Source organism: Mus musculus, chromosome 15, assembly GCF_000001635.26.
Source record: "Mus musculus strain C57BL/6J chromosome 15, GRCm38.p6 C57BL/6J".
NCBI classification, from domain to species: domain Eukaryota; kingdom Metazoa; phylum Chordata; class Mammalia; order Rodentia; family Muridae; genus Mus; species Mus musculus.
The window spans coordinates 28,215,535-28,240,381 of record NC_000081.6 but is presented as its reverse complement, the minus strand read 5'-3'; the positions used below and the strand labels follow the sequence as shown (position 1 = coordinate 28,240,381).

The 24,847-nt window shown below is 41.9% G+C and overlaps 1 protein-coding gene across 2 annotated transcripts in view; it reads right to left on the bottom strand.

The window, feature by feature from the left end:
• Dnah5 (dynein, axonemal, heavy chain 5) overlaps positions 1 to 24,847 on the bottom strand; it is a 317,192-nt gene that overhangs the window by 231,664 nt on the left and 60,681 nt on the right. For both annotated transcript variants that reach the window (XM_006520014.2, NM_133365.3), the window contains exons 2-11: positions 21,153 to 21,287; positions 16,103 to 16,187; positions 10,723 to 10,883; positions 9,765 to 9,986; positions 7,088 to 7,225; positions 5,961 to 6,137; positions 4,565 to 4,678; positions 3,656 to 3,763; positions 1,749 to 1,871; positions 348 to 563 (exon numbers count right to left, since the gene is read on the bottom strand). In XM_006520014.2, the coding sequence (XP_006520077.1) occupies positions 348 to 563; positions 1,749 to 1,871; positions 3,656 to 3,763; positions 4,565 to 4,678; positions 5,961 to 6,137; positions 7,088 to 7,225; positions 9,765 to 9,986; positions 10,723 to 10,883; positions 16,103 to 16,187; positions 21,153 to 21,287 (1,479 nt within the window). The remainder of the gene's footprint in view (positions 1 to 347; positions 564 to 1,748; positions 1,872 to 3,655; positions 3,764 to 4,564; positions 4,679 to 5,960; positions 6,138 to 7,087; positions 7,226 to 9,764; positions 9,987 to 10,722; positions 10,884 to 16,102; positions 16,188 to 21,152; positions 21,288 to 24,847) is intronic.

Sequence of the window (24,847 nt, the reverse complement as noted above, 5' to 3'; positions counted from 1 at the left end):
TGATTTTATTTATTTGTAAGATTTTTTTAATAATAAAATTGATTTTTAGAAATTAATTTTTGAAAGGAAACATTATATTTTAACCCTTCTCTTTTGTTACTAATGAAAACGCTTTTTCTTAAAGATGATTAACTTGAAATGATTGGGACTTCATCCTTGTAACCACACACCTGAGAAGAATGGACTAGTACCGTTATGCAGTTCTCAAATAAATCCAATTTTCTTATTATTAAATAATCCAAACATATTTTATATTATGTATTCATGATTTGTCTAAGTATCACTGTTCTGTTAAAATATTTAAGGTTATGGGCAGTGACAGGAAATCATATTTAAATGTGTAATACCTGGTACTTAGTCGCCATGTCTTCCAACCCCTCTATTTTGGAATCTTGCAGGACTGAGTATGTCTTGAAGGTAGTGAAGATGTCCATTATCTTGGCCAGACGTCGGTGGAAAGTTTCAAATTTTCCAAAAATATACATCTCACTAAAGTCAAATTGTTTTTCGCTTGGATTTTGCTTAAGCTTTTGTTTTGTCTCCTGAAAGCAGGATTGGTATCCCTGAGGGTCAAGAGCAAAGAATATAAGGAAAGCAGGACTTAGGTAGAGAACAAATCCTGAGCTCAACCCCTAACATGGACAAAAGGGAGGAGGGGAAGGAGAGAGGGAGGGAGGGAGGGAGGGAGGGAGGGAGGAACAATGGGAGGAAGGAAGGGAGGAGCAGGGAAAGGGAGGGGTTCATCTATTTCTCAAATGAAAGTGGTGACAAAGTTAGACTGAAAATCTTCTCATAATTGTACTCTTTTCCACTTAGCCATCAGTCTGAACCATTATCTTTCCCCATCTTCTTTTTTCATTAGCTATTTTCTTTATTTACATTTCAAATATTATCCCTTTATCCAAGTTTCCCCTCCAAAAATCCCCTATCCCTTCTCCCCTCCCCCTGCTCACCAACCCACCGACTCCTGCTTCCTGATCCTGGCATTCCCCTACACTGGGGCATAGAACCTTCACAGGACCAAGGGCCTCTCCTCCCATTAATGACTGACTAGGCCATCCTCTGCTACATATGCAGCTGGAGCCATGATTCCCATCATATGTACACTTTACTTGATGGTTTAGTCCCTGGGAACTCTGGAGTTACTGGTTAGTTCATATTGTTGTTCCTCCTAGGGGGCTGAAAACCCCTTCAGCTCCTTGGGTACTTTCTCTAGCTCGTTCATTGGCGACCCTGTGCTCAGTCCAATGGATGGCTGTGAGCATCCACTTCTGTATTTGTCGGTCACTAGCAGAGACTCTCAGGAGACAGCTTTATCAGACTCCTGTCAGCAAGCTCTTGTTAGCATCCGCAATAGTGTCTGGGTTTGGTGGTTGTTTATGCTTCCCCCGTCTTCTAATCCAACAAACTACTACTTTAGTGCAACTCAAGCTCCTTGGTCCCACTATTTCAATAACAGAATCACCTTATTCCACCTCCTCGCTGGCCTATATGATACTTAAAACTATCTCAGATTAGTTACCAGTGTATCTCAGAACTTCAATAGAAGAAATGAAACTTTCTCGGCAATCCTTTTAACACTCAACTTTCTTAGCAGTGAAGTTATTTTGCAAAAAGAAAATAACTACTATTCCATTTAGCAAACACAAACGCCATTGTTGTATGATTTAATGTGGTCCCAGAAACGTAACACAAAGAACAAGACACAGGGGAGGGGGGAGCACACTGCGGAGCTCCAGTACCTTTACCTGCTTGAGCTTAATCACAGCTGCTATTTTTTGCATAACAATCTCCTGAGGCTGGCTCCAGATGGTGGCAGTCCCATTGTTGGTGATATGGGCTTTACATGCAGATATCATCTGATTTGTCACCTGGAATTTTCCCGAAAAGATAATATCAGGCACATAAAACTCTCGTGAATTATGAATCTGAGTAGAGCCCTCACGTCTTCTTCCTCTCAGAATCCAATCTGTGACCTTCATCTCCCACTTTGCCTTTCCCTCTTGACTCTGATCAACCCTAACCCTCTGATACAGTCAAAATCCATAGTCTGGGTTGCAGTTGGCAATCCCAGAATGATGGAGGGAGGGCCATTGTCTTCAGGAAGGAAGCCAGTGGTAAGGTACTCCATTCAGTGAATGGCTCCCAAGACACAAAATAGAAATTCAAGACTTGAAGTTAGGATGGGGATTTTCTAGGAGGAAGTGGGGGATGGTGGAGGAGGATTACACAGGATGGAGAGGTGAATGTGGCTCAAAGCTATGATATGGGAATGGACAGTCAAATAACAGATTTTAAAGTGATCTGTGAAACCAGAGTTGGACACACCATGTAAGGCCAACCATAGGGTTCACACATTTATGCAAAGATGAAGACTTTAACCAACCAAAGGATTGGCTTCCCTGTCTAACAGCCACAAGGGTTTCCTCTGCAGGACCCCTTCCCTAATGTCAACCTCATAGTTAACTAGCACCATGTAAAGTGCAGTGAAAATATTAGAACGAGAACATCAGAGAAACATGGATAAAGCTAATGTAGAAAGCCACTAAGATTATATTTACCCCTCCAGACTTTAAAATATCTCCTTCAAAACCTTCCTTATTGTTTGTAAATAAATCAACAGCATAATTAAGTTGCTATGCAACATAAAGGGGTTGGTACCAAGCAGGTCAAGAAGTGAGAATAGGACTGGAGAGAATAGGACTGAGAATAGCCTCAGAAATGAAGAACACTTCTTGTACTTATGGAAGACCCAGGTTAGATTCCCAGCACCCATGGAAGAACTAAAAACCATCTGGAACTCCAGGTCTAGGGGACCTAGTATCCTCTTCTAGCATATTCAGATGCTGCACATGCACATGGCACACAGATATCATATATGCAAGCAAAACTTCCATGCAAATAAAATTAAAATAAATAACTCTTAAAAGCGAGAGTATAGACAGGGCAATATTAGCCAGATGTTGGTGCCTGCTGGTTTTAGAACCATATTGTATGCTGGGAGCTGGGTCAATATATAATTTCCTCTCTTCTTACACTACTTGAACAACGTCTATTACAAAAGTTTCTGATCATTTGGTAGTTTCACAAGCCCATTCAAATAATATGCATGAAATATCAATTAATCACACAAATAGACTTCTGTGTCTCATTTACCCAGGGAATATTCCCCTCTGACCCAAAATATCTACAAGTCAGTGTATGATGGTCTTATGGTTGTAAACATCGTTCTGGTTTGGGGCAGAATCATTTCAATTAGTCAGAAAACTCCTCATCTCTTCATCTCTGAAGTATGAGGATTGTAGCCATGAACTACCGTAACTGGCTTAGCAACATTTTTCATGATTGGAATTTACACAATAGGGAAAAATGGCAAGCCAAAAATCACACAGAAAAATTCTGAAATGAAATCTAGTTTTTAATATGTAAAATAATAGAATATTTATTGTAGCAATTATTTTAGGAAATAATGCTTTGTTTGCTAAAACCCACCTGTCACATAAATTTAATTCTATATTGATAATACAGAATTTAATTCTATATGCATAAGTCCTCTTAACTATAAAGAGCACAGATAATAGATTAATAGATTTTAATTATCCAAAAATTGGCCATTGGCAGCCATGTGACCACAAACTCTCTCCCACACACTCACCTTTACAAACAGAGATGTGATCTTCTCAGAGGTGTTATAGTAGTGAGAGATGCTGTAAACCATCTTAATTGCATTTATAAGTGTAGGAATCGCATCTATCATAGTTACCTAGAAGAGATTCCAGAAGTTTTCAGGGGAAAAATATCAAATTAAGCAAAATTCCAATTATGGGAGTCTAATCATTCTATTTTCATTAAAATAAAATTTAAGATTATTAACCAAAAAAATATCTTAAATAGTACCTGGCAGTTTATACAAATATATTTTATAAAAAAGTATTTCTATTAATTTTGGTCATATGTGGTGCATCAAAATGTATTTCAGTGCCAAAGACTTGCTGTTCATGACAAGTAGGTTATGCTAACTGTTGTTTTTGTAATGTACGTAAACAGATATTTCCTAAAGCTAACAGACTTTTCTAGAACACAAGCCAATTACTTTCCCCACAGTTCTTTGGCGAAAACTCTAGACTATCGGCTTCAACATTGAGTGAGAAATGTAAGGCAATTCATTTTTTAAATATAACAACATTCAAAATAGATGATGATGATGATACATAGATGATAGATTGATAGATGATAGAGAGAGAGAGATAGACAGACAGATAGTTGATAAACAATAGATAAATAGAAGATGGATACGTACTAGATAAATAGATAGATAGATAGATAGATAGATAGATAGATAGATAGATAGATAGATAGATAGATAGATAGATAGATAGATAGACAGATGACAGATGAGGACATAAGATATAAACAAAACTATGTGAATGTATTTTTTTGAGAATATGAGATTTCTAAAACCTTTCCAGCAGACAGTCACGTCTCTCAGCTAACATTCCTCACTCCGTTCTGCTAGGGCAGAAAGGGTCACTGGTGGACTAAAGGAGCAGAAACCTTAACTCACAGGGTCACTGCTGTACAGAGGGTCACAACATTTCTCCAGTGTGTACAAATACTTGACATTGTCTTTTGCTTCATTGGCTGCGTCAGTGATCCTAATGTCTGTATCTCTCCAAACCTAAGCACGACACAGAAAAACAATGTTCACGCACTTATCCCAGATGATTGCAAAATAAGAGCTACTAAGCGTCACCCCGGTCCCCTTAGCATCTCCATTTGCTTCCTGCCTCCTGCAATCAAAATAATGAGTCTTAGAAGGACGTGGAAGAGCAAGTCAAAAAAAAATTAACTAAATGTTTCAGGGAATTTATTTTTGGGTTTCTTTTGTATTCTCTATTCTAACAGAGAGCAGCACAGCCCTGCAAAACCACAGCTGCCTGCAGTGTGGCCACCAGACCAGCTTCCTGTCTCATGCTCATATTTTCCTTATGCTCTCCATTCCTACCTGAGTTCTCCTTCCCCCATGGCCCCATACTTGTGTCCATTTGGTGACACAGCAAGTATTTATTTTAGCTACCAACTATCTGTCAAGACATTTAAATGGAAAGATATCTAAATATCAAAGGGGGATATAGCATGCGTAATTGGCTTTATGCAGTTCCTAATGGTAGCAATTCTGAGCTGTCCTGTATCACAATATGCAGTCACTCTAAAGCACATAACATAAGAAGAATGGCTTATGACTAGTGACTTGCTGCTAATGATATGACAGAAGCAACGATGTTTCGCTCCTGGGCTTAGCTTGTAATGTGCCTTCTTGATTGGGTACCCTCTTACACATTCTGAACCTCTCTTTAAAGGAAGCCTGGTACCCCATCTGCTAGCTGCCTGTAGAGGGGAGCATGTGGTGAGAACTGAAAGATGCCTCTGATGAACCAAGAGCGGTCATGCCATGAGCAAACTTGGGAGCAAGCCCTTCCTGTGTGAACCTGCAGAGAAGCCAACCGCTCGGATGCAGCCTCCTGGGACCCTAGAGTCCAAAGCAGCTAGTTCAACTACACCAAGATTTCTGGTCTGAGGTAGAAAAAAATATTGTTTTCAGCTGATGAGTTTTGTGGCAATTTGCTTTTCAGTATAAATACATGAGGACTTAAAACTTCACAGTTGCTGCATCTGTATTGTCTGAAAGAGTTGCATGTGTGCATGTGTTCTTGTATAGTCATATGATCATATTATATCTCACTAATCGCAATGTTCACCATACAAGCATAACACCCAATAAATGTCTTTAACTTGAAGGCTAATTCCCAGTATCCAAAGTTATGTGACAAACGTTACCCAGTCTTAAAGATTTTCATACTGGTGAAATATCACCTTTCTGTCCCTAATTGCTCGGTGGAGTTGGGGATGGAGAACTCTTTTATTCACATACTGTGAATCGTGGCAAAATGGCTACGAACCTTCAGAAGCTTGGACTTGGCCGCAGCAAGCAATGCCAGCGCAGCCTTCACGTCGGGGCTTTTCAGCTGATCTAAGAGGTAATTAAATCTGGAGAGCCTTTGTTTCCAGTGCTCCAGCTCTGCTCGGGGCCCCACATCGTCCGCTTCCTTCCGTAGCTGACTGTTCTCAGCAAGGATCTGTAGATGCAGAGGAAGAACGGTTGTATGAGATCTGGGGTATAAAAGCCCTGCATGAGCAGGGGGGGAAAGGTAGGAACAGAGAAATGACACTGTGTGGATCATGTGTTTTATTCAATTCCATGGCTCTAATGATGGACTCTGACTAACCCAAAATGTACCTTTTTTTTCCAATTGACTTAGGTGATGACTTTGAGTGAGCTCCGGATGCCATGAATACACGCAGTTTCCTTGCCTGTTCTTTAAATGCATAAACTGAAGCAACACAAGAAACCTCATGCCCTAAGCAGGGTGATTTTACATGTACATAATGTTTGGATGGAAGAGTCACCTCCACTTAGAACTTTCTCAAAACTTTTGCAAGATTTTATTTTTATTTAGGTATATATGTGTGTTTGTGGGGGAGGATTACCAGTTAATGCAGGTAACTTTGGAAGCCAGATAAGGGTGTTGGATCCCCTAGAGCAGGAGTTCCAGATAGTTCTACATCGCTTGATGTGAATGCTAAAAACTAAACTCAAGACCTCTGCCAAAGCAACAAATGTTCTTAGCCACTAAGAGCCCTCTGCCTATATCTATCTGTCTGTCTGTCTATATGTGTGTGTGTGCGCGCGCGCGTGTGTGTGTGTGTGTGTGTGTGTGTGTGTGTAGCTCTCAGTTGAAGGACACAATGAATTGGAGACCTGTTCCATACTTCTGCAGAAGTTTTCTCAAGAAGAATCAGCCAAATGTAGCTTTCTGGTCACTAAGTTTACAAAATCACCTGTTTCAACTTCCTCAGAGCCCTATTCTTCTTTAATAATGATCGTAAGTAGAAAACACACTGAAGCTCTCTTCTTTATTAGAGTATGTGGTATGAGATGGGGACAGTGAGAATACCAGGATAGAATTCTTCCATCAGTGACTCCGGTGATGTGGCTTCTGAATGACCAGAGGATGCTGGAAGTTACCTGCTCCATCTGTTTGATCCACACTCTCATGCAGCACTCTACTTTTTCCACAGTCTCGGGATTACTAGCTAGAGCCAAGTAGTCCGTGGGTTCCTTCAGAGATTTTAGTTCAATGATGTCACATTTTTGAAGGTTCACCTAATTAAAATTAAGATTACAATAGTAAGAAAATGTTTTAAAATGCCAATATACACTTTTTGGTCAATTTGGGTCTAGTTGGAGCTCAACAGAATCTTAACATCTTTCCTACCTTGATCACTCAAAGTGCTTATTGAAAGGGCAATGACTAATAATGATAACAATAACAATACCTTCCTTTCTCTATGTCTTTTTTCTTTATGTCTTTTCTACAAAAGATTCTAAGGTCAAATGGGGGGTGATATTAAATAGAATATATCATGAAACTAATAAAATAATTAGAAATATTCACCAAGTTATAACACCACAGAGAAAGAGTCAACCTGAAGGAAATCAGCATGGGTGGTGGAAGTGGGTAATTCTTACTATCACTGAATTCTTTCTTTAAACTAATGAGAGAAAAAGATTACCATGGCTTCGTGGTTAGCAAACTCAATATAAATGCTTGGGTAGAGTTTACAGGGCACCAACCCACAAATAAGCATGCGTGGTATGTCAAATCACAATATGGCCCTCTCCTTTTCTATGAATACTTCCCTTCTGGTGAAATTGTCTCTTAAACAAAATTGTTTCTTAAAACTTGTGTGCATCTCAGAACTCAGTGCTTGGATTCAGTTTGTTTTTTACCCTCAATAGAGATATGATTCATATCTCAGCATGTTCAGAGCCAACAGAACTGCCATTGCTAGTTGTCACTTACAAGATCTAACATGGCATCCCTAAATTAAATAGAGCAGCAAAGAGTGCTCAAGAGAGATAAACATGGAAGCGTGTGGAGGTACCTCACACTACCAGGGTCTGCCATGGTTAACACACCCACACTGGAATTCCTCCTATAGACTGCTCATTGACTTCCTTGTGATTCATAAGAAGGAGCAGTTATCTCTGATAGTCCCCGGTCCCTCCTTCCGAGTGCACTCTTTCCCAGGAAGATGGTTTTACAGGACTTTAGTTCCAAGCCAAGTTCTGCATCTCTACAGTTCAAATAGTATGACTGGGAAATCTGATTCCACAGCCACCTCCTTCCCCACCCTTGTTCCACCCTCACGGAACTCTCACAACCTACTCAAGTAACATAAGCCCCAAGATCACTCTGTGCTTTTGCTGCCACTGATCCAGCCTGGACAGGTCTTTCAGCACTCCTCCATGGTCCTACACACCTAGTTAATCGTGCACGCAACTAAGACGTTAGCTGGAAGGAACTCCTATCCCTATCTGAGTAAACTTTGCTCAATGCCCCAATACATCATTTGGCTAGTATAGTTTCCACTTGAAATACTGAAATAGGCTCAGTATTCCCTGGAGTGGTGGAGAGCTGCCTTGCTGTAGTCACCATAGGAGCCACAAACGCCTAACACATATCCCTGACTTTGGCTGGTCATCTTCACTTGCTCACCTTTCTGATCCTGTCTCTATGCCCCTCTCTGTCTCTCTGTCTCTGTCTCTCTCTTTCTGTCTCTCTGTCTCTCTCTGTCTCTGTGTGTGTGTATGTGTCTTTCTCTGTATATGTGTGTGTGTATCACATGAGTGTGCAACTACCAACCTCCTAAATCATTAACAAAATGTACTGCAAAAGTCATATAAAAGACAAATCTCATATTTGCCAAGCTTATTATTAAAAACTGTTTATGCCATAAGCTAAACTACTATATTCAACTTCCTCTAGGCGTATTAATTCCAGTTTCCTTCTTCCACCCCTTCTGTATTTCCCATCCACCCCATCCTGCCCCTACCTATTTAATATACACACACACATACCTGCACACATATACATACACAGCAACACACACATGTACACTATACACACACACACACACACATACACATACTCACATGCACACATATACACATGCCACACATACACACCACTGTAAATCCAAACCCCTTTTCATTTTAGGATATACATGAATGTCTCAAGTGTTCCGTACTCCATCTGACAAACTGAGTGAAACCTTACATTTCAGCCTGTGAGTCACAAACTCTTCTGGGGTCAAACAACCCTTTTACAGGAGTTGTATATCAGATACCCTGCATATCAGATGTTTACACTACAATTCATAACAGTAGAAAGTTGTATTTATGAAGTAGCAACTTCATAATTTTATGGGCGGAGGTTACCACAGCATGAGGAACTGCATTAAAGAGCTACATCATTAGAAAGATTGAGAACCACTGCTATAAACATTCTTAAAGACCTCAAAAGCAAGCCATAGTCACATCCTAAAAAGATGCTAAACTTACATACAAACACTTTCAAGACTTTCAACACAGTAGAATGAAGCCTGTGTATGAAAAACATCTCCCTCATATTTTGTGGGTTTTTTTTCTTTTTTTATTAGATATTTTCTTCATTTACATTTCAAATGCTATCCCCAAACCCCCCTTATACCCCTCCTCCACACTGCTCCCTAACCCACCCACTCCTGCTTCCTGGCCCTGGCACTCCCCTGTACTGGGGCATAAGACCAAGGGCCTCTCCTCCCATTGATGGCCAACTAGGCCATCCTCTGTTTTTAATGAGCCACTTGCTCCTTCTTACCTTCTCCTTCAGACTGTTCTGTGCACCTGACAAGATGCCCACAAAGCCTTCCAGAGAGCTCAGGAACTCCTGCCGAATGCTGGATGCATCCTGTAGCCCCTCGAGCTCACCCCAGCCATGGCTTGAGGCCCTGAGAGCTGGGATGAAGATGTCTGAGAGCAGACGCCTCACGCTGTTCAACAGGCCCCCATCTGCCGTGTCTAACGTGTTAAAGCTCACCTCCTGGAAGACAGGTTCATCACCTTGTATCGTCAAAATCAGCCTCGATCGCAGCATAGCAATAAAGTCGCTGAACGTGTTAATTAACCAGATAGCAAGTGAATCACTTTATTTTTAATACCCTGTTTGAAAAGGATACCTTTGTACCAGTCCAAATTATAACCCTCTGAATAAAAAAAATGAAATAAATTGGATTCTAGATGTTTACTACTTTATTTTGCTACGGGAAAATAATGAGGTCACACAACCTCTAAGAGACAGGGAACAGCTATATGGGTGTACTTTGTTTTACACAGAACATAAAGTTGTATATCCACCTTTTGAAATCTTGTCACTAAGTAAATTATTTGGTGGGAGACTCTTTTGGAAAGAAAAGAGCTCCCTCTCTACACAGAGAGAATGTTGTATGGATATTTTATTAGTAAATTGAGTATCAGTCCCTGGTTATCAAAAGAGAAGAAGGCAATATCTTCTTAATTGCCTGTCAAGTCCAAATAAATAAATAACATGGGGGTTTTCTTGCTAGCTAGCTAGCTATTTGTTTATTTGTACATGTATCATAGGGATTAAAATGAGAGCCTTGCCTATGCTAAGCAAGCACTCGACCACTAAACTAAAGCCCCGGCCCTGGAAGGCAGCTTTAGATACTTTAAATAGCCTGTGGTTATCACCACAAGACAGAGTAGAAATGAGCAATGCACATGGCTTGGAAATCTGAGATAAACGGCTGTCTCTTTACCCGGTGGATGTTCTCAGGCGTAATGGCTTTGGATGGGTCAGACCTGATGAAGAACACACATGCTCCCATAAGAGCAACGTCTTTCCCTTCGGTCACGAACACCTTGGGCTTTTTCATCTTTCCGGAGGCAGGATTCACCCCTCCTGAGGAACCACAGTGCCCTACAAATACAAAACAATTTTAGTCTCACAATTGCTGCTTGGGGTGTACAGGGTTGACATGTAGCATGGACATTCCTTCTAGAAATTGCTATGACTGACCTGCCCATGTGCTTCAGACTTACCCATCTCTTGGATAATCTCTAGTCTCACCCTGAAAGAGATCTAAATGGGTCTGCTGGGTTCCAGATTATGGGAGAACGGAGGGCAATAAGAGAGACTGGGGTGAGGAGAGGATGGGAGACAAAAATCATTGATTGGCATACACTGTCTTCCAGAATCTCCCCTGGGCATCACGTCTACACTATTAAAGCTGACAACCCTGAGGCACCTGTGAGCTTTCTTAAGATGTACCAGATGCAAGATCAAAGCCAGCCTTAACTACAAAACTCAGGACTCTCACTTCAGTGACACCATCATAATCCAGGCAGCAGGTTAGTTCTCTAAATTGCTAGTGTAAGGCCTGAGCAGAGGTAGGATGACAAAGAAACCAATGTTCTTGCTCTAGAGTGAGACCAGGGCTCTAGCCTCCATCTGCTTCCTAACCACATGATCTTACCCAATAATTTCTCATTTTATGTGTATGGGTATGGGGCCAGGGAGCCATGGGACCCAGGGAAGCAGGCCTGGAGCAAGAGTCGGTTCAAGGTATGTTCAGATGCCAGAAATCTCATCCTTAGATTGGCAGGATAGGTAATCAGGTTAAACTTCCCTTCCCCTTATTTTGAGTAAAAAATGTAGAAGATTTGATTTTCATCTCAGGTTGTAGAACATGAGCTACATCGGGAACATGTTCAGCCATAACCATGCTCAGGGTGAATCGCCCGTTCCTTACAAATTGCAGAGAATGAGAAGGGCTTACAGCGCCCAACATACAAGCAAAGCTTTGTGTTTCCCTCTCACTCTCCTTTGCAATCTTTTCAGCATGACTAGTTCTTCTAACCTTGGAGCAAGATTCAAGCCCTAGGATGACTTTTCAAGACAAAAAAAAAAATCTTATGGTCATTTCAAATTGCAAACACAGTATTGATTAAAACAAGAAGACTATCCAGTTGAGCAAAACGAGTTGGCCATAAGTGAACTCACTCTTTGCACTCGCCTCTGCTTCTTCTGACCCTTGTCCAGGGCTTCTGAAGGTTTCCACTTGTGGCATGAGAGAAACCCATGATTCTCCTTTGCTTCCTCCTTTAGGCTAACTCAGCCCAAGGTACACCATTGTCTGCATCACATCTGGAATTCCTCCATATACAAATGAGGCATCCCTAACACCCTAGCCCCAGCCAATGATGTAGACTTGCCCCAATACCCCCTCATCATCTGCCAAAGGTTTAAAGTCTTTGTTCTCCACACTTTGATCTGCCTCCCAAGAGTCTGTTTTCTGTGTGCTCACCTCACCTGAGGTCTCTTAGCTCTGGCCATCCTGCCCTGCCTCCCCTCTCAGGATCCATTAATTGTGAGCATGGGCTGATTGTAAATGGCATATGGGTGTTCTGCCTGCCACTATGTTCCCACATGTGTGACTGGTGCCCAGAGAGGCAGAAGAGGTGTCAGATCCACTGGAACTGGAGTTGTAGATGGTTGTATATACCACCATGTGGATACCAAGGGCTTGACCCAAATCGACTGCAAGAGAAGCCAGTGTTCTTTACCCCAACAGTGTTTAAAAACGGAATAGACTATTCTAAATTACCCTTTTTTTTTTCTGTAAAATGTACGCAGGATTATTTTTGTGATGATCAGAGGAGTTTGTGTTTGTGAACCACTTATAAAATTCTGTAAGCGTATTAGCTCATCAAGCATGATCAGAAAAGCCTGAATGTTCATGATGGTCGTCCAAGATCATTGTCTGCAGAGTGGCTCAGTTAGGTACAACAGAACATGCTCTGTCTTGTCCCTTTGCGCTCAAGTATGTATTATGTCCTTAAGTGAGTTGAAGGTTTGCCTTTCTGCCACTAGGGAGAGGGTGTTGCTCAGCAAAGAATGTGGGGTAAGGTAGTGAAATGGAAATTGTAATCTGAGCCCTAAGAAGAAGCCTGCTCCTCCCTCCAGGTGCCTCCTCCTTCTGGTGCTGAGCTTCTGAGTAGGAATTTGGTGAAAGACCCCAGAACCGGGAAAGCTGGGTATTCAAATGAGGTGCACCTCTCAGGACTGCACCCAAGTCTCACTAGCAGATTGGAGATGTACACAAGACAAGGAATTTGAACCAAAACTCCAAGACAGGGGGAGATAGCAGAAAACAGTCTCAAGAACAGTCTGGGGTGTGAGCAACGATGCATAAGAAGTGTGAAATCCTTTCATGTTTGCTTTTCAGGTCAAGAAGGAGGCATCCATTGTCCTAGCTGTTCCAGATCTGAGAGACTTCCTGGGACGCTGAACTCCAAGTCAGTGCTAGAGCCAGGAAAGTCTCAAGCAAGGGAAGACAGTTTCCACCCTCAGTAAGAAGCAGTGTCTCAATACAACCTCCTGGAAAGTCCAAATTATTTATGCCTCCTGGACCTTAGGTACACAATGGGCTGGGTCATGGTGCCTATTGCCAATAATTCCAGGACCAGTATACAATGTACAGAGAGAAGTGGGTATGAGATGGGAGCTAACCAAATGCCCCCAGGGGAGATGATGTAAGTACTTCAATGGAGTAATTACTTCATTGAGGCAGGTGAAAGGATCTCTGACGTTCCATGTAGCCACTTTCCATTGCTCAAGAGCAACTCTGGGAGGGTGCCAAACAGAAGTACCCAAGCTGCCATGCACTGAGACAGAAGGCTGCCATTCTATAAGGCCAATCCGTCACTGTGGGCTACGCAGCCACTGCTCCATAATGACCTGCATGGCTACAAGAGCAGGAGTTCACTGAGCTCAGCAGCAGCAGTCAAGTGTAAACTTCCCTCTCAGCCTTACTTCTTGACTGTGCCCGGCCTCAGATGTGAGGCAGACAATGGTGTACCTTGGGCTGACTTAGGATGAAGGAGAAAGCAAAGGAGAATCATGGGTTTCTCTCATGCCACAAGTGGAAACCTTCAGAAGCCCTGGACAAGGGTCAGAAGAATCAGAGGCGAGTGCAAAGAGTGAGTTCACTTATGGTCAACTCGTTTTGCTCAACTGGATAGTCTTCTTTGTTTTAATCAATACTGTCTTTGCAATTTGAAATCACCATAAGATTTTTTTTTCCTAAGAATGTCTCAAAAAATCATCGCAGGGCTTGACTCTCACTCCAAGGTCAGAAGAACTATCCATGCTGAAAGATTGCAAAGGAGAGTGAGAGGGAAACGCAAAGCTTTGCTTGTATGTTGGGTGCTGTAAGCCCTTCTCATTCTGTGCAGTTTGTAAGGAACGGGCGATTTCACCCTGAGCATGGTTATGGCTGAACATGCTTCCTGATATAGCTCATGTTCTACAACCTGAGATGAAAATCAAATCTTCTATCTTTTGATTCTTTTTACTCAAAATGTAATGCACTTTTTGTGGGAAAAAATCAAATTTATAACTAAAGAAATATCAGACATTGAAGATTTTCACACATAATCCATTTCTCTCTCTCCTCACTCTCTCTCTCTCTCTCTCTCTCTCTCTCTCTCTCTGTGTGTGTGTGTGTGTGTGTGTGTGTGTGTGTGTGTGTGTGTGTGTGTGTGTGATTGTGTTTATGTGTGTAAGGTTGTGTGTAAATCTGCATGCATGTGTGTGCACACACAAGTATGCACACATATGCACACTGCTCAAACATTGAAATTGATTGTCTTTTTGCTTTTTATTAATTAATTTGCTCACTTCACATTCCAACCAGAGCTTCCCCTCTTTCCTCTCCTCCTAGTTTGTCTGCCTTTGGATCTCTTCCCCCTAACTGGGCTTCTTTGTTTAGACTCAAAAGAAGCTGTGCTCAGTCCTACTACAACTTGATATGCCCAAGTGTGTTGATATCCATGGGAAGTCTCCCCTTCTCTGAGAAGAAAGGGAGGGGACATAGAGTGTGTTTATTAATTAATTGTTCTTATGTTCTTAAGTCAAGCTCTCTCACTGAGTCTAGAGCTTATCAGTTGCCTAGGCTGGCTAACCAATGAGATCCCGAAATCTTCCTGCTTCTTCCCTCCCAGTGACAAAGTTATGGACATAGGGTTTTTCAACAAGAGTTCTGAAAATAAAAACTCAGGTCCCTCGTACTTGTGTGACAAGCACTTTACCAATCAAAGCGTCTCCCGAGTCTCAATCAACAAACAATTCCCTGTGAAGCATGTTCATGCTACCTGACACGATCAATAACTATTTCCAATTTTTAAGTCTTTAAGAAATGTATAGAATACTATAAGCATAATATATTTTGTCATGCCCCTACTTTGCCCTTAAAATGATATTGACCTAATTCAAAGCATAATGGGATAGAGAAGCTGAATTCATATAAAGACTTGCAGTGTTTTCTTAGTGCAAGTATTAAATCCATCATTCAGCATTACACATTTTAATAAAAACCCACAGAAAATAAACATACTGTGCTATTTAACTGACAGAAGTTGATGCTACTGTGTTTATTGATAAGAATTCCTCTGTTGGAAACCCAGTGCCTACTGGAACTTCTAGAATGTGGTTATACAATAGGAATCATCACAAAAGAAAAGCAAGTCTCAAAACAAAATCTGCCTGATTGTCCCCCATTGCCATTGTGGTAAATCAAAAGGGACACAAAACAATTAGAACATCTAGGATAACTACCATTCTCCATCCCCCAGCCTGAAAGAGAAGATGGGCATTCTTCCACAATTACACACGCACACACACACACACACACACACAAACACACACACACACACACACACACACACACACATACACACACATACACAAACACATACACACACACACACACACACACACAGACACTTTGTTCATGCACCATACATACACACTACAAAGACACTACATACATATACCTCACACACTACATAAACAAACATAACACATACACGAACACAACATAGGCACCATATACTACACACACACATGTACCACATATACACACTACAAAATATTACATATGTATACACATTCACCATGCATACACACATAAACAACACATATACACATCACAAAGACACTACATAGCATATACACAACACATACACCAATCCCTAACACACCAAGGCATAAGCCTGTTAGTCCTCCATTTCTTCTTTTTGCCACTCTCAGATGAATGGAATGATATCCCTATGTTATATCATGCCAGATATCAATACCTGCTTCTGCTCCCTCCACATCCTGATAGTAAAACATGAGATGACGGAGTCCACCAACAGCAAAAAGCTGATCCATTCTTTCAATCTGGACAAAGGTAAGGAAACATTTTTGTTCTAAATTAGAAAATATATTAATCAGTACTAATGGTATAGCACATCAATTCACTGTCCTCTTCTTATTCAAACAGTACTGTACCAATTGCATCTCCTAGACAGGCAGTATATTCCTAATATAAGCAAAGAATGTCTCACTTACTACAATAAGCACTCAATTGAAAGAAGTAATTTCAATGATTATAGAAGTAGTTGATATGTATGTATATTTGACAGACTTGTCCTTCTATTTTTGCTAATTCCCCAAAGCAGTGAGCTGTTGAAGGCAGTTATAAATATAAAATAAGGTTTTGTGCTCAGTGAATTGCAAGTTCGAAAGAGAAAGGAAAACTTCAGTGCATAATCTACACACTAAACATAATTAATATTTAAATGTAATAATCTTCCAAAATGTCTTTGTGAATATATATAGTAGCCACTTAGCACCTAGTTCCATCACGAGAGACAGTATATATCAATCTGACACATGCCCTGATAAAAACAGAAACATTTCTTGTAAGTCGTCTACAGCATAGTTCAGAACTCCTGTGAGAAGAGAAAGGATAGACTGAGAGATGGCTCAGTCTTTAAAGCACTTGAAGGATCTGAGTTTTGATCCTCAGAACTCTCTCATAAGGAGCTCATTACAGTGACACAAGCTTATAACCCCAGGGATAGGATGCCACACCCCAGATGAGAAGAGAATACAGGGGATACCAGGAAGCTTGCAAGACACATGGTAAATTAAAATCCTAGGTCAATAAGCAACTTTGTCTTAAAAGGGAGAAGGCACTTAAAGACCAACATATGAAGTTGTTCAATGACCTCCACATTTGCACTGTGCATGCATGCAACCAAATCCACATGTGTGAACATGCATGAACACACACACACACACCTGAACAAAAACAAATTAAGAACACAGAATGATGGTGGGTATGTGAATGGATAGGTAAATAAATTTAGATAGATAGATAGATAGATAGATAGATAGATAGATAGATAGATAGATAGATAGATAGATAGATAGATGATGGATGATAGGTAGATAGATGATCGTACATACATACATACATACATACATACATACATACATACATACATACATGGATAGATACATGGTGATAGATACATAGATACATAGATGAGATATAAAAAAAAAGAGGAAAGATCTTGTGATGGTTTGTATATACTCAGCCCTAGGAGTGGCACTATTAGAAGGCGTTGCCTTATTGGAGTAGTTGTGTCACTGTGGGTGTGTGCTATAAAACCCTTATCTTAGCTGCCTAGAAGTCAGTATTCTGCTAGCAGCCTTCAGATGAAGATGAACTCTCAGCTCCTCCTGCACCATGCTTGCCTGGATACTGCCGTGTTCTTACCTTGATGATAATGAACTGAACCTATGAACCTGTAAGCCAACCCCAATTAAATGTTGTCCTTAAGAGAGTTGCCTTGGCATGTTGTCTATTCACAGTGGTAAAACCCTAAGGCCAATCTGCACACTCATTAGGATGGCTACTACCAAAAATAAACACATTGTGGGAATGTAGCCACTGTGGAGAACAGTACAAATTTTCTTTTAAAAAGTTAAGCTTGGAATTGTCATATGATCCAACAATCCACTCGTGGTTATATATCACAAAGCTCTTAAAGCAGGACCTCAAAGGGGGTTTGTATTGTCATGTCTCCAGTAGTTTTGCTCAGTCACCTCCACAAAAGGGGGAAATGCGCTGTGAATGAATCAACAAAGTCTGTAAACAGGGAAAGATGCTCAACTTCAATAGGCAGAGACCTGACACAGGCCACAACAATGATGAGCCTTTATGATGTCTGATCTCGGTCCTCATAACTAGATCTGGAATCAAATGAAAGATGCTGTGGGAGATTTTCTTGACCAGGTTGTTTGAAGTGAAAAGACCAAACCTTATGTGGGTGTGCTGTTCTGATCTAGACAAATGAAGAAACTTTCCTTTTTGACAGTTTGCTTTCAATGTTGCAAGCACGTTCATCTATCCTGCATTCTTTCACTGATATTATTAGAACCAGCTTCTTCAGGTCCAACATAGGTATAAGACCAGCCACTCACCAGGATCCTCCAGGCCTTTGATGCTAGACTGGGGCTGCTGAGATGCCCATAGACTGAACAACTGCTAGATTTTCAGTCTCTCCAGACTACCCACACTGCTTTGTATAAACCCACTCTGTGTGTGTGTGTGTGTGTGTGTGTATGTGTGTGTGTGTGTGTGTGTTCTATCAGTTCTGTTCTTCTAGAGACCTCTGAGTGATGCAACAATGAAACAGTACACTAATGAAATAAAACAGTCCCTAAAGAATAATTACTGTATAGTTTCTCCAATTTGAAGATGATTGGGCCAGCTCAACGACGAAAGCTAGGTGACACTCCCTATGTTTCCTGTTTTGGAATAGAATTATCTACCTGCTGGTATGATAGATATGAATGAGATTAGAGTTCAAACTCACTTAGAACAGGGACTGGTGTGTAGAAGATTTTCAGTAGTGACACCTGTACTGAAAGAGAGAGGAAGGAAAACTTCCCTCTTAACAGGGTCTTGTCCACTTCATTTTCCTCTAATTCCCACCATAGACTACACTCCAAAGACTGCATTGTATAAACCAACTCTGTGTTTATACTGGTGCTGTGATTATACAGAGGCTGCTGGTGCCAGCTAAGGAATGAGGCTTGGTAGTCCTGAGGCTTAGGACTCAGGGTTTACAGCAACAAAATGGAAATTCATAGTCAGCCTTGGAGCCAAACAAGGTCTACACCACAGAAACTGACTCTAACTCAAACTGGCACTGCCCTCTTCTGCCTCTTTTCCATGCAAAGGCAGATGCTAGACATTTACTGGATCAACACTGAAACATGTTATCAACAATCTCTCCCTTCCTCTTTCCCTCCCTCCTTCCCTTTGTCTCTCCCTGCCTCCCTCTCATTCTCTCCCTCTCTCTCTTGTTCCCTCCCTCTCTTCCTCTCTTCTTCCCTTCCTCTCTCCCTCCCTCCCTTCCTTCTTTCCTCTCTTCCTTCCTGCCTCCCTTCCCCCCTCCCATCCTCCTTTCTTCCCTCTCTCCCTCCTTTTCTTACATCTTCTTTCTTCCTCTCTGTCTCCTCTCTCACACCATATGTTTATGAAGTTAAGTCTTTGGAAACCTTAATAGGGTTCCTAATAGGACTTCCTGAATAGAAGAAACTCTGTCTTCTCATAAATTTATCCTTCCTTATCAAGGTCACATTACTAAACACACCTTATTCCAAATTTTTGAAAAGAAGTTGTAGTAGAGAAATCAAAGTTAGGAACAGAAGAAACCGGTTCCATGTGCCAAATCAAAGCCACAGTCAGAAAACCATGGCATTGTTCAGTAGACAAACTTAGACTAGGACCACTATAAAAATTAATTAATTAATTTTAGAAGAGTTGGTTTTCTTTAAAGACTTAGTCCCTGAGAGCCACCACCAATAGATGGTTCTACACCAAGGTACACACTGGCAGCACTAAGTTCGGTGGATTTAAAAAAAAAAAAGGGAGATCATAGTGGTAGGGGGACACAGGAGAAATTCAAAGAGAGGAAATGGGGGTAGACTTGATCAACACATCACACAGATGTACAAAATTTTTAAATGATCAAAGTAAATGAATACACATATGTGGGACCATGAAACACAACCTGTTTTGGTTGAACGAGGCTTGTTCCAAAGAACCAATAGAAAACTCTACAATGGCCCAAACAGTGATCCATGTACCCAGAGACAGGTGCCCTACACCACAGAGCCCCCAACTCCATAATTCTGTGACTGTAAGTCATGCAGACAAAGCCCCAAGCTCCTGGCCTTCTGGCTAGACTCCACCCCCACAGTTACCTAACTATAGTCAGGTATGCTCCTCCTCACAGTTACCTGGCAACAGCAAGGTAGCCCAGCCCACTATAAAAGGAGCTGCTTGGCCCCTCCTCTTAATCTCTCACCTTTCTTACTCTCATCTCTAGCTCTCCTTCTCTCCCTTCCTTCACCCTCTCTCCACGCGTCCATGGCCGGTCTCTCCCTTTTACCTTCTCTCTCTCCCTGCCTTTCTGCAATAAAGCTCTAAAACCATAGACTGTCTCTGCTCATCAAGGCTCCCTGTACTTGAACGATGGGATAGGCTTTCCCCTAAAGAGCTGCATCTAACCTCCCGCCGGAAGGCCTTCCTGTGCTCCAGCCATGGACAGGACCAAGGACTCTCACCCTCATGGAAACCACTCAGAGCCCCCTCTCCCCCTACCCTCTCCTTTATTCGGCCCTGAGACTGGCCAAGCCGCCTTGGGCGCCCCACTTTGTTCTCAACTCTTCCACAGTGTCCAGTGGTGTCTGGGATGCTTGAGAAAGAGAACCTGTTATCTCTAGCCTCAGTGAGGCCCAGAGACTTCCCACTGCCTCTTATCCACCCCCAGAGGGCTAGGTCCGTAGCTTTCTACAGCCAGACACCCACCCAGGGCCTCATGGAGAGTGCGCTGCAGTCCCCTACATTTGCCCACCCAGAACACTGGAACTCTGTCAGGACACAGGTTTTCTCCTACTCCCTTTATTCCCCCACGCCCACTGCCCGACAGACATACACATACATACATACATACATACATACATACATACATACGACAGCAAATGGAAAGATAGTTTTATTCCCTAATCTCAGGTTGAAGACTGGCACAAGAGCTCAGCCTCATTGTTTGTAAAGAGAAGCAGGCATCATCATCAAATGGTGGAACTCAAATGAGGACTACAAGTACCATCATTCAACCTGGAGAGCAGGAGAGTCTGGAACCTAGAGAGTGGGAGAGTGAGAGAGTACAGAGACTCTTCAGCCTAACCCAGAATGGAGCCCCTGCACATGAAGCTGGCAGCTCTTCAAAGGCACAGCATAAGGTGCTTGCAACAGGACAGTGAGTACACAAAGCTTCCTACCTGATTACCCTCAAGAAGAGCATCTTCCACTTCTGGTTTGTTCAGGTCCAAACAGGAAGCTACAATTGCAAACAGATAGTCATGCCGCCCATCCAGACGGGCCCTCTTGGCTTCCTTCTCTTCTTTCAGTCGTTGCTAAAAGAAAAGGATGAAAATGTTATATTGCAACTGCTGCTCTCAAATGGCTCGTTTTATAACAATTTCACACAATTGTGGTTTTCAAGTCTTAAGAGTTTCGCATAGCAGGCAGCTTAATGGGACCAGTTTATATGTACTCTTCTTCTATTTTTGGAAATAAATTTACTTCTCTTATAAAAACAAGGTGTGGCCACTGTTTTGAAATCGCACAATACAGGCAAACAAAAAGAAGCCATAAAAACCACCTGCCATCCATAAATTATTGCTGTTAACATTTTGTTCCGTCTTTACAGACTTATTTCCATACACATAAAAGAATTTAACAGATACATGCAAAAAAATGAAAATTCCATTTTTGTAAACATGTTTTTCTTAGCCATAAAGTAATGTTCTTATCTCTTCTGTTTGCTGTGTATCAGGTTCAGATCTGGTCTTGGAATTAATTGCTGACCTCCGTTGCCCATGCATTTGACTGTGGGCTGTGAATTACAATAATGAGGAATGTTCAGTATAAACAGGGTCAGCAGCTTAATGCTTACCCTTCTGCATTCTTTGCTCCTACAACATATGCAAGCATGTGCACATGCCTATGTTTATATCATGACATAAAAATTCCTCATGCATTTATTCCTTAGCAGTGCATCGGGGTTCATTGAAGTTTGGCACAGATTTTTCCAGAACTTGTATAATACCTACAAAATATTGGATATGGGTATGCCATGATTTATTCAACTATTTTGGCATCAGTACACCTTAAAATTCCACTCCATTACTTAAATAAGCACATTAGCTTTAATGCCAACTAGTAGTTCCTAGCATCAGAAGAAAAGCTGTCCCTTTTGATCAAGAAACATTTATTAAACTACAATGCATGCCAGAACTATAGCCATAAACACTACCAGTAACCTCAAAAAAGTGCATGGTCTGACTGTAAGGGTACATGAAAATATGTAAATATGACAAGGTGTCATAAAGACTAAGACGAAGAGTAAGATTTGTGGGTCCCAGAAGACTGGGTGGGGGGGCTCTAGATTTTCAGAGAAGGAGCAAGAAAGGGGACCTTCCAGTCTAATCTACAGCTGGAGAGAGAGAGAAGGAAGTATGACTGGAGAGCTTTCAGGAGAAGACAGAGGAAGGTGGCCATCACTCCCTAGGAGCTGAGAGGCATAGGAAAGCTCAGCGCCTTCTGGAAACACAGGGCAGCCAGGGTGGGTGAGGAACAGACTGAGAAACACAGCAGGAGCTGAGAAAGAAGTCGTGAGATAAAATACTTCATCGCACACTTCATAACGTCCGAACATTATCTAGAATCAATGACAAGGTTTGAAACAAAGAAGACAGATGTTAGCTCTCTTTGCACCACTAAAGCTCTATCATCCTGGCATCAGTGTGGAGAACACTGAACTGAGACAAGCCTAGAGGCAGACAAGTGGATCTCTGCAGCATCTCTAGTCTCTGGAATTGTATCAGAAGCAAACTGTGGCATCACCACCGTCAGTGGGCTTTTGGGTGTTCTGGGTTCAGGTATATCAGTATGTGCAAGAAACAGGTCAGCCATTGGGAGTGTACATCTAGAGTTCAAGGTAAACTCATCACACACAGATAAGGAGATATGGACATAGGCTCCCAATTCAACATAAAAAAAAAAAAATTATGAGTCAGACCATTCTTAGGAGGGAAATCCCTCATAAGACATATGCAGAACATAAGATTATTGACATGGAAGCAACAACAGAGCTGTTATCTGTTGTGATTGTGAAAAACAGAGCCTGTAAAACCAACTATCAGGCAGGTAAGATGGCTCCGTGGGTAAAAAGTACACACTGTACAAGGCTGGCAAGTTGGCTTGCATTCCTGGAATTCAGGAAAGTTGTCCTCTGACCTCCATATATGTGCTGTGGCATAGGCATGCACACATACACACCACATCATACACACATCAAATACACACCCCATACATATACATATATCTTAAATATACTCTACACAATCATGCACACACATAGACACACACACACATCACACACACACACACTAAATCAGCAGCATTGTCCTCCAGTATAGTAGCTATTAAATAAATGTTTATGAAGTAAATAATTAAATCAAAGTTAAGACTAGGAGTGAAAATCAGATTCGCCAACAAAGAGGCTGAAGAAATGAGCACCCCAGTTCAGAGCGCTCCCTGTTCTTGCAGAGGACCTGGATTTGGTTTCCAGAACCCATACGACCACTCACAGTCACCTGCAACTCCAGGTGCAAAGGATCTGTTGTTATTGTCTGGAATCTGTGGGCATCAGGCATGCCCATAGTACATTTACATACTTGTAGGCAGAGCACTCAGACACATACAATAAATAAATCTAGGGAGGAAATATTTTCCAACAACGATATGGAGATAAAGAGACAAGGGAGTGAAAACCTTAGAGCAAGGAGGGAATGAAGAGCAAATAGAGACGGCTGAGTCTGGGCAGCAGTGTGAATGCAGGAGACAATAGCATCAATCAACCGTAGCCAGTGGCCAACACTATGAGTCGTACAGATGATTGCTCACACTAACTAGCGCGCCTGCAAGGACTCTGTCTGCAAGATGGCTCCAGCATCGCACAGCTGTTTTGCAAAAGTGAGGCAGCAAAATTTCCAGGGCCCACCATTAGATAACGTGGGCTTTGCCTTTGCATCTTAGCAGCTCAGCCAAGGTCATGAGCCACAGAACCATGCAGCTGAGTCCAGTCACTCACAGAGCCAAGAGAGGTGATTGTTGCTCCTTAGGACTCTCAGGCAATGCAGTGATAGCGTCAGGAAATTGTCACCAGGAGGACAAAGAGCAAAGAATGCATGCCTGAGAAATGGGTGATTGAGGGGAAAAAGAAATACAGCCAAACTAAATGCAGGCTGCTCTTTCCAGAAACGTCACTGTAATGGGAAAAGGACATTGCATTACTTAAGAAGGATTTAGAGTTAAGAACTTAAGATTCAAAGGATTGGCAAGAAAGTAAATATGAAAGTGTTGAGAATTTTGGGACATTGAAAGGCAGTGAGGCAGGTAGGAGGTATACACCCACATCCCAGCACTCAAAGGAACAAGGCAGGAACTTTAGGGAACAAGACTGAGCCCAGAAGCTAGCCAGGACTACATAGAAAGAGATGTGGAGCAGAAACAGCAGGGCTGCTGCTATGTAAATGCTAAGGTTCATGCAGCTGCAGAAGCATCTCCTGCAAGAGGACCTAATTGAGGACTGTCTCAGAGACCAAGGATTGCTGGTGCAAATAATGCCAGCCAATCAGAACTGCTGTTTAGAAGAGATGCTTTCTTGGGACCAATAAGGAAGGGTATTAAGGGAGCTTGCAGCAGTGCTCAGAGGAGCTTGGTGCAGCATTTCTCACCTGCTCCTGGAGTCTGTATCGTTGACTCTGTGCTAACTAACCTGCAACCCCCAAGGACAGATAGGGTTGAGTTGGAGGAGAGCTGCCCAGGGCACAGGCAATATAGAGGAGGAAAGAGGGCAAAGGGAAGAAGGGCAACAGAGAGACCAGCAAGGAGGCAGGTTGACCGGCAA